The 11153-nt window shown below is 39.2% G+C and overlaps 1 protein-coding gene and 1 pseudogene across 1 annotated transcript; one reads left to right on the forward strand and one right to left on the reverse strand.

Moving 5' to 3' along the window:
- Positions 1-596: 596 nt before the first annotated feature.
- Positions 597-2942, reverse strand: LOC107871455 (annotated as a pseudogene).
- A 1503-nt stretch (positions 2943-4445) lies between these two features.
- Positions 4446-7121, forward strand: LOC107871454 (protein ACCELERATED CELL DEATH 6). Its single transcript, XM_016718392.2, has 2 exons — positions 4446-5592; positions 5892-7121. Exons 1-2 carry the CDS (start codon positions 5016-5018, stop codon positions 7040-7042), a joined length of 1728 nt encoding a protein of 575 aa, XP_016573878.2. The 5' UTR covers positions 4446-5015; the 3' UTR covers positions 7043-7121.
- Positions 7122-11153: the final 4032 nt, after the last annotated feature.

Raw genomic sequence — 11153 nt, forward strand, 5'->3', positions numbered from 1 at the left:
CTTTTTTCTGAACAAACACAACTATCTGAACAGTTACACCTTTTCCAAAACATATGTCTTTTCTTCAAAGGTTGTGTCCCTCCATTCTGAACAGACACACCTCTTCCAAACAATATGTCTTTTCTTCAAAGGTTGTGTCCCTCCATTCTCTATTCACACCAATTGAATCCAACAATCTTCCACATGAATGGGGAATGACTATTTTTTGTAAAACTTTACGGACAAATATGTGATCATCAAGCAAAGACTGATTGCATTAGGATAAGTGGGTTTCCTTTGAATTTTTCATAGTGAACATGCATCGGATGCACTCGGTCAATCGGTAGATTTGACCTCCACTGGCGTTTGTCATCCTCATGAGTTTATCATTAGTATTATGATCTTCTTATAATCTTCTTCTTACACTCTTCAGTATCATATATACTTTCCTTCCCATATAAATAAGAACCAAGAAGTACAATAAAATAGAGAGGCAACCTATGAAACAGACAGTAACAACAAGACCAAATACTGAATGTGATAAAGTAGCAAACATACCCGTTGCGAATGCAATTACAACTGCTAACATTGACAAGCACTGAAAAATACTTGCGAGATCATAAAACTTCTCTACAGCTTTCTTATTTTTGATGCATTGAAGTAAAGAATTCAAGACATCCATACAAATTTGGAAGCAATAAGTAGAAACTAGTATTCATGCCTCTCTATTCTTCATCTTACTCTCATCACAAATATCTACAACTATAGATAAGAACCAAGAAGTACAATAAAATAGAGAGGCAACCTATGAAACAGACAGTAACGGCAAGACCAAGTGAATGTGATAAAGTAGCAAACATACCCGTTGCAAATGCAATTACAACTGCTAACATTGAAAATAACTGAAAATAAGCTGCAAGATTATAAAGCTTCTTTACAATTTTTTCCATTTGAGGATCTGCACTTACATCTGCCATGAAGAAGTAGATGAATATGGCAACAGCTGAGCATGTGAAGGCAATGGCATCGGAAACAACAAATGCATGAATTGCTGTTTTCCTTATTAGAATTGCCATCCCTTGATTAGGGCTATCGGAGTCACTCTCAAAACTTCCTGGCAATGTGATACCAGCGGCGAAAGTGATTGTCATTATCAAAGTGGCCACGACAATATGGATTTGAGCTACTTTCATAATACTTTTGACTTCTGTTTGATCTGCCTTTTCAGCTTTATCGTGATCATCTTCCCCCAGTCGCATTTTGACTCCTGTTCCCATTTCATCATTTGAATTGGGCATGTACTCGTACTTCCGCTTTACCTCAAAGTCACTTTTTCCAAATCGGCCGATGCTATACAAATCCTCCACCAATTTCTCCTATTTTCATCAGTAGTACAGTTTATTTGAGTCAGTCGAAAAATTTAACACAGTAACTTGTCTTACTGAGAACTAATCTGTTCATAGCGTAGGAGACAACAATATCATGAAATAGAATTACAGTTTTACTTGATGTTTCAATGCCACATCAAGAATGGTCAGAAAGCTGAAGATTTGTGAGTGCACGCAAATTGTTCTTTCGCTTGACATAATCCTTGAACTAGTATATCAATATTTCACCAGCATATACTCAAGCTCCACCAGTATTTGAAAAACAAATGTGTGGCCGCTTACCTTCTTTGTTGTCGCTGTGCATGACAGTGCTATATCAAGTGGAGTCTGGTTTTCTTTGTTAAATGACATCTTCTTTGCTCTAGGATGGTTTATTAATTCACACATATGGTTACCAGGGGCAGCAAGCAAATGGAGAGGAGTGTTGCCATCGATATCTCGCTCATCAACAAGGCTGTCGTACTTATCAGAGCCTAATAAGACGCGGACTACCTTGTCTTGATTTTTCAATACGGCAACATGAAGAGCATTTTGATTGTTGCTGTTAAGCGTATCGCGACAATCAGGGAAGTGATTTAATAGCTCAATTATCATGTTTACATCACCTTCACTGGCTGCAATGTGAATTGCTGTCGTCCAGTCATTTTCACAGCCTGCCGGAAGGTACACTAAGGATTTTTTCCACCACAACATATAAGAAACGACGTCTATCAGTCCTAATTTGACAGCATAGTGCAGTGAATTCCAACCCCATAAGTCAGGTTCCTCGCATAAAGGCTTATTCCATCACCATAGTGATCTAATGCAATCTGGATGTGTCAACACGATAAATGCATAAATAAGGGGTTAGACCTTCTCGCAAATATAGTTGCACGACAGACACTAAAAATTATGTACCTTTATGTTTCTGAATTACTGCTGCATGAAGAGGTGTTCTATTAGATGGACCTGCAGCGTAAGTTGGTTTCTTGCAGGATTCCAAGATGTTAATCAAAGCATCATGAAAACCTGATTCAGCCGCCAGATACAGTGGCGTCTCCTGCGCATGGTTAGGCGGAAATTCAAATTCAGAATCTTCTTTCACCAAGAGCTTAACCACATCTAGATGTTGGCTCCTCACTGCCTTGTGCAGTGCTGTATCTCCACTAGTATCCATCGCCCTCATGAGTTTCTCCTTAGTATTATGATCATCGACACATGCAAGTAGCACACGTACTACTTCAGTATGCCCTTCATTAGCTGGTATGTGAAGAGCGGTTTCATTTTTCTTGTTTTGACAGCATAACGATGCCAGAGTAATCTTTAGGACTTCTGCAGCGAAACGGGAGTGGCCATAGAGGGCTGCGACGTGGAGGACTGTGTTTCCCTTTGGAGTGACTTGGTAGCCGTCTTCTTCATCCCTTTTCAAATGATCAGTAAGCAGAAAATTGGCATCTCCGATATTGCCTCTCATCGCAGCTTTATACAGGGTCGGATCCATTTTTGATTTGGTGTTTTATCCAAGATCTCCCAATGATAATCCTATGAGTCCTTTGCTTTCTTTGATGAAACATTATTATATAGGAAAAACTAATTAGATTCTTAATGAATCTCAAAGAAGAAAGGGATCTGGTGCTTGCCTTGATCACAAGAAAGGGATTTTGATGTTTTTGTATTTTCGCTTTCATGTCAAAAACTGAAAGAATTTCATGAACATAAACAGCTTTAAGAACTCATTAAACTCCCAAGACAAAAGTAATACTTGGATCTCTTAAGATTCACTTCATCTTATGATTCTTTTCTCATAAAAACAAACAAGTAGAGTAGTCGATTACTTAAGAAACGAACAAAACATGACTACAGAACAAAGAAAATCTTGTAGCCAACTCAAATGGCGATCATTGGCTCCCATTTCTCCATGAGACTGGCGGACATTGCTCCAATTCACCTGACTCAACATGACCATATTATACAATAAGAATTAATTTTGAAACAAGATGTTGATGACATATCTATCACTCAAGAACATTATATGAAAAGATTGAAGAACTGAGAGACAGTGAACATGTCAAGGTTGTAACATAGACTCGAGTCTCTATGTAAGTTACGTAGGAAGTTTCAGATCATAAGGCCCATTCTTTCACCAAAGCAACGGTACTTCTTACTAACACGCAATTGTAGCTTGCTTTCTCATTCATGGAGTATGGGATTCTTTAACCAAAGCAATAGTACTTCATAGTAACACGCGATATTATCAATAGTAGCTTGCTCCTGTAGCATCTTTATCAACTTCCAACGCCAAATTTTATGACTAACACATAAGGCAGCTGCGACATACTTGAATTTACAAGTAAAGAAAGGAACCAAAAAAAGAAAAAAGAGAAACAAGAGAATATCATCATAGGTTGCTTCTTAAGCACCAAAGTGAATGTCATTTCTCCAAAAGAAAAGATTGCAGTGTAAAGCATAACAAAGCAGTCTTAAAAAAAAAAAAAAAGGAACAGAATGCTATGATAATTGGAGTACAAAAGAGTAATAGACAATGACAGTGACCTTCACAGCTGGTTTCACTTTATCAGGTGGTTTTGATAGCGATACTAATAGCCCTAATAAAGGGGTGACGATTCTAATAAAAAAAGCAGTGTTCCGTGCGTTTGTTGTTTCGAATGTCACCGCATTTGCATGCTCCTCTGCTACTGTATTTGCCAACTTTTCCATGGCAACAAATGCAATATCATCCGAAAAGGAGTTCTCTCTTATTGTCTGTTTTTATATGGTTGCAACTATGTTGCAGCTTCTGTCGATGACATGTTGTTATTGCATTTGCAACTGGTATGTATGTTACGTTAGCACATTCAGTCGGTGTCGCTGTCATGGGCGGCTTCTCTTTGTATGTGTTGCTTGGCTTTGCTGGATCTCGAAAATGAGAATGATTTTGCTCCTCTACAATTTGTGATCCCATATTTAGGTGTGCCATAAGGGAATATTGCCACGATAAATGCACGCATTAATAATTTATGATAATCTATCTCCGCTATGTTCTTAATAAACAGGCAGCATATCGTCAAATGTCATTCTTATTATGCAGACCACCAGGTCGTAAGGCTCATTCTTTCACCAAAGCAACGGTATAGTAGCTTGCTCTTGTAGCATCTTTATCAACGTCCAACGCCAAATTGTATGACTAACACATGAGGCAGCTGAGACATACTCGACTTTACAAGTTAAGAAGGAACCAAAAAAAGAAAAAGAGAAACAAGAGAATATCATCATAGGTTGCTTCTTAAGCACCAAAGATATTGTCATTTCTCCAAAAGGAAAAGATTGCAGTGTAAAGCATCGTAGCTATGCGTAGGGTCGGGGGAAGAGGGCCAGACCACAGGGCTCTATTGCACCAGACTGCCCTTCCCCGGACCCTGCGCATAGTGGGAGCTTTAGTGCACCGGGCTACCCTTCTATAATTTTCAATTAGTTAGTCTTGTTTGGGTTAAAGATGTTTTTATTCATGTTGTTTTTCTTTACAAATTCCTTTCTTCTGATTAAAGCAAACAATAAGTACCTTTCTTTGATCAAAGGCAAAGATCTGCGTGGTGTTCAGAATATTTCTATATAATATTTCATCTGGAGAAAGCAAAGAACTCACCGGCAAACCAAGTAAAAGAAACGAAAATGGATCCAACCTTGTACAATGCTGCGGTGGAAGGCAATATCAGTAATGGTGATTTTTCACTTGCTGAATATCTGAAAAGGGATGAAGAAAATCCGTACCAAGTCACTCCAACAGGCAACACAATCTTACACGTGGCCGCTCATTATGGCCACTCCCATTTCGTGGCAGAAGTCCTTAAGATTAGTCCGGCATTGTTATGCCATCGGAACAAGAAGAATGAAACTGCGCTTCACGTAGCAGCTAACGAAGGTCACATCGAAGTAGTCCATTCGCTACTTAGTATGGATGAGCATTATAAGGAGACACTCATGAGGATGACAGATGAGAATGGAGATACAGTGCTGCACAAGGCCGTGAGGAGCCGACATCAAGATGTAGCCAGACTCTTGGTGAAAGAAGATCCTGAATTCGAATTTCCATCCAACAAGGCCCGGGAGACACCACTGTATCTGGCAGCCGAGTCTGGTCTTCGTGAAGCTTTGAGTGAAATCTTGAACTCCTGCACGCAACCAACTTCTTCTGCAGGTCCATTAAATCGAACACCTCTGCATGCAGCAGTAATTCAGGAACACACGGGTATGTACATATTTTCTTGCCGTTACTCTCACTGTATTAACATCTCTTTTCGATTCTTGTTACTATCTGTTTTTTCTTGTTCTTCGACTATTGTATTATTTTGTTGTAGTGCTGTTCTGTTTTGGACTGTTTTTTCTTGAGCTGAGAATTTATCGGAAACAGCCTCTCTGCTTCTGAGGTAGTGGTAAGGTCTGCGTACACTCTACCCTTCCCCAGACCCATTTAGAGACTAGACTAGGGAGTCTAAATTTGTGTTTATTTAACTCATTATCATCCTCATATTTGACACATACATCCAGATTGCGCGAGATTGCTGATGCAATGGAATAAATCTTTGAGTGAGGAACCTGACGTGGGGGGCTGGAATTCGCTGCACTTTGCCGCTCTTTTAGGATTGAAAGAAGTAGTTTCTGATATGCTCGGGTGGAAAAAATCCTTAGCCTACCTTCCAGCAGGCAGTGAAAACGACTGGACAACAGCAATTCACATTGCAGCCGGCTCAGGTAAGGTAGACGTTCTACATGAGCTATTAAATCACTGCCCTGATTGCTGGGAAATGCTCGACAGCAATGGCCGAAATGCTCTTCACGAAGCCATATTCTGCAGTCAAGCAAATGTGGTCAGTTACTTACTGAAGTCCAGAAAGTGGGATAAGCTTAGCGAGGATCCAGACAACGATGGCAACACTCCTCTCCATTTGCTTGCTTCCTCTAATTTCTGGGGCTATGTGCCATTGGAATTAAAATATCATCCCCGAGCAAAGAAGATGTCATATAACAAGGAAAACAAGACTCCTTTTGACGTAGCAGTGTCTTGCACAGAGTGGACGGCAGACAAGGACAGAATCGCGCCCAGCTTGTTTAACGATTTCCTTATTTCCATTGCTCAGTTGGGACGACGTTCACCCAAGCTGAACCAGATGGATCGGCAGAAGATAATTTTCAACCAAGCTAAGGAACGCGACATTAACATCAAAGGTATCTTATCAGCAGCTCAAATGCAACTTGTTGTGGCTACTCTATTAGTCACAGTCACCTTTGCAGCTGGTTTTACATTACCGGGAGGATTTGAAAGCGATGACAATAGCCCTAATAAGGGGATGGCAGTTCTAATAAAAAAAGCATCGTTCCGTGCATTTGTTATAGCAGATGCCATCGCCTTTGCATGCTCCGCTGGTGCTATATTCAGCTACTTCTATATGGCGTCAAATCCTCGTCCGATGTCCTATCAGGATTTGGGTTATTTGTGGTCTCTCAGTAAAGTTGGAGCTAGATCGCAGCTCGTGGCAATGTCAGCAGTTGTAATTGCTTTTGTAACTGGTATGTATGCTACTTTAGCACATTCAGTTGGTCTCGCTGTTACTGTCTGTGCCATCGGTTGCATCTCTTTCATTATGTACGTGTGGGCAGTGCTGAGGCCAGTATGCTGGATACGTGTAGCAAAAAAGTAATGTATACCTACAAAAAGTATTTTTGACATGTATACTTTGTGTAATTTTCTATATACATAATATAAATTCATTGGTTGCACCTCTTTCCTTGTGTACAAACTTTTGTTATGTTCCTTGAACTGAACTCGCGATATATATTAGTAGTATGTGCAATAAAGACTAGTGAAATTCATGAACATGAGCGGAGACAATGATTTCAAGTGTTGGTAATTGAATTCCTAAAGATTACAAATACGAGTCTAGAACATTGAAATGGGAGGATCGGTGAAGGATCCAAAGGACATGATACCCCAGAGGCTAGCCAGGCTGTTGTGCCCGAGGCTAAACCACGAAGAGGCTCAAGAATTATTAGACAGACCAACAATAGATTTGCTTGTAATTCGAAAAATATAGTAAACAAACTATTCACAAGATGGGATTATACATTTTTTATGGACGAACGACATTTAAGCTGGGGAAATGATTGAATTTGCCAACAATGTGAAAGAAATAGCCTTAAATATCGAAAATGAGAATGATTTTGCTCCTCTACAGTTTATGACCGCATATTTGGATGTGCCATAAGGGAATATTTCCATGATAATCAAATGCATGCATTAATAATTTATGATGATCTATCTCCGCTATGTTCTTAGTAAGCAGACAGCATATCGTCAAACATCATTATTGTTAATATTATTACGCTGACCACCAGGTCGTGAAGCTTTGGCAAGGGATGTTTTCTATTTATGTTCTCGACTCTTAAAAAGAGCGACCAAACAAACAAAAATTAGACAGGTGCAAGTTGCTTAACCGCCTTATCTATCATTGAAACTATATCCATGTCACACTGAAAATGTGGATGTCAAAACCCATCGGAATTTAGTGAAGGTACATTATATTGGGTCTATAGCATTGTACTTAGTGAAGGTACATTGGGTCTATAGCATTGTAAAAAATGATCTTTCATATGTAATGGACTAAAAAACCTTATCTTTCATATGTAATTCAAGGCATTGGGTAAAAACTGAAATATATGTAGTTGAATTATGTATCTGCAAGCAATAAGTACAAGTAGTAGCTAGCTATTCATGTCTGCCTTAATGAATCCCAAGAAGAAAGGGATCTGGTGTTTGACTGGATCACAAGAAAGGGATTTTGATGTTTTCGTATATAATGAACATACAAAGTAATACTTGGATCTCTTAGGATTCACTTCATCTTATGATTCTTTTCTCATAAAAACAAACAAGTAGAGTAGTCGATTACTTAAGAAACGAACAAAACATGACTACAGAACAAAGAAAATCTTGTAACCAACTCAAATGAGCAAATTTAACGAAATAATAATGGCGATAATATCTATAGGCAGTTGCGACATACTCGACTTTACAAGTTAAGAAAGGAACCAAAAAAGGTAAAAGAGAAAAACGAGAGGATATCATCATAGGTTGCTTCTTAAGAACCTAAGTGAATGCCATTTCTCCAAAAGAAAAGATTGCAGTGTAAAGCATCGTAGCTATGCGTAGGGTTTGGGGAAGGGCCCCACCACAAGGGTGTATTGTACGGAACCTTACCTTGCAGTTCTGCCAGAGGCTGTTTCCAAGGCTTGAACCCGTGACCTCCTGGTCACATGACAACAACTTTACCAGTTACTCCAAGGTCACAGAGAGTTGTGCGTAGGTTCATGGGAAGAGGGTCAGACCACAGGGGTCTATTGCACCGGGCTGCCCTTCTATCATTTTCAATTAGTTAGTCTTATTTGTGTTGGAAGAAAGAGTCATGACAAGAAGATCTTAAATAGGAAAAAGATGTTTTTATTCATGTTGTTTTTTCTTTTCTGTTGATTGTTGCCTCACTTTCTGCGGTAAAAGTAGGAATAGTTGCTGGACATTATCCAGTTTTTTAGCCATGTTCTCAACTTAGTTTAGTTGCTGTTTTTTAGGTGTTAATGGTTCAGTTTTTTAGGATGTGCTGATCATGGAATCATGTACAAGTAGTTGCTTAATTATAGGATTTGATTGTTGCAATTTTTTCTATTTAAGCACAATTTCAATTCAATGAAAAAAATAGCTTTCCAGCAACAAATACTTTCTCTGTTTCTTTTTCCTGCAACAAATACTCTCTCTGTTTCTTGCTTTTGTTCTGTTTCTAAGAGTGAATTTGTCACGACCCGAACCAGGGCCTGGCTGTGACGAGCATTTTGAACCATTGAGGCCCGAAACACCCCTATCTGTCTGGTAATCATGCACCTAATTCATATGATCAAAGAAATGCGGAAAAACACAATAATTCGGAAACATGGTCATAAATATGAAAAGAGACAATGAGGGGGAGATAAGGTTCCCTCAACATCAATTATCGTCTGAAAAACTGTCTGCAAAAATCTCTAATAAATGACTGAAATAATGTCTATCTGAAAACTAGGACAAGGCCCCCAGTAGACCCTAAAACTGAGTATAAGATAAAAGGACCGTAGGACATAAGACCTTCCGAAGCATAGAAGGCTCACCACTTGTCTCTACAGCTCTGTCTGAAAGTTATACTGATTCTCTTGACCCCTAGACTAGGCCTCTGAACCTGAGAGGTTGGAGAGGGGAAGGGGTCAGCACAAAAGTACTGGCACGTAGAGATATCAAAACAAAACATAATATTTTTACAAAGTATAGTTGAGAGCCATTATGAAGCAATTTCGTATCAAATCATTTGAAAACACATGGGTGTAATGCAATAGTTTTTCTCAACAATAATGAAATGAAACTGAGTTAGGTGTAATACCCTACATAATTTACATCAACTGTCAAACCTCGGTTGCCGTCGAGATTAGAGTATAAGTGAGGGAGAGACACACAAGATCACACAGCATGGTGTCTCGACCCAATGGTAGTTCCCGAGATCACTTGGCCGGGGCTCCTACCTATAGTCCCAATATGGGAATGACATGAAGTCAAGTACACAAGATCACTTAGCCCGGTACCAATATTCCGTGTCGGCAAACACGTTTTTCTAGCGATGAGCCCTTGTGTCTCAAACACCTTCTTCGGGCATTCACCTTTCTCATGTAAAATCAATGCATTCAAATTTCATCTTATTCAATCACATATCGTATTCTGTAGGGTATCGTAATACCCGACTTGCAAGTCCTCAATATCACTTCCACATATGCACAACCATGTAAAAACCAAGGTGCTTCATCATTTACAAGTAGTGAACAATATTTATTTCAAATTCATGCTCTCTTTTATTGTTCACAATATGATATGGGGTATTGAAAAATTATCATGGGAATTTAAAAATAATTTATCATTCATATTTATCAAACTTCCATGGAAAATCTCAAATCACATATGCATGGTTTCAACCATTGAAGTATATAGGCAAATAATTCCCATGACCTAAAGAAAATGACTTAGAAATCATATTGGAAGTAAGTTATTAGCATTTGATTGAAAACCCCCATTTAAAAGCATGCATGTCCATAAAAACTACACCCATGAGATTTTTGGATAACCCCACGTACCTCTATTTTCAAGGATAATAGGTGTTTCTTGAAGCTTGCGGATTGTTGATTCCAAATTTATAATTATCTTTGAAAACCTACGGTCAAATCTTGAACTACTTGGATTTTATTTTGAAACCCTAAGGAGAATCTTGAGCACTTTTGATGAAAGAATATGTATTTTGGGGTCCTTGGAACTAAATCTCGTGTTTTAGGGCTATGTAAGGGTGGAAAAGGACCACTTTGTCCTCAATACGGAGTGTTTAAATCACTAGAATTCCTTACATAGGCGCCGCCCATCCCGTTGCCTATGTTCACATAGGCGCCGCCTAGGATATCGCCTATGTTCACATAGGCGCCGCCTAGGATATCGCCTATGTTTGCATAGGTGCCACCTAGGCTATCGTCTATGTTTACATAGGCGCCGCCTAGGCTATTGCCTATGCTTTCCAGTGGCCATGGGCGATTGGTTAGGCGACACTTATCACTTTGAAGGGCCATAACTTCTTGCTCGGGTGTCGGATTTTAGCCAAATTGGTATCGTTGGAAAGCTAACTCGCATACCTATCATTTGAAACATAGTAATCTTCCTAATTCGACATATACAGAGAGTTATGGTCGATGGAAGCTTAC

This window comes from Capsicum annuum, chromosome 5 (assembly GCF_002878395.1).
Source record: "Capsicum annuum cultivar UCD-10X-F1 chromosome 5, UCD10Xv1.1, whole genome shotgun sequence".
In the NCBI taxonomy this organism is placed as follows: domain Eukaryota; kingdom Viridiplantae; phylum Streptophyta; class Magnoliopsida; order Solanales; family Solanaceae; genus Capsicum; species Capsicum annuum.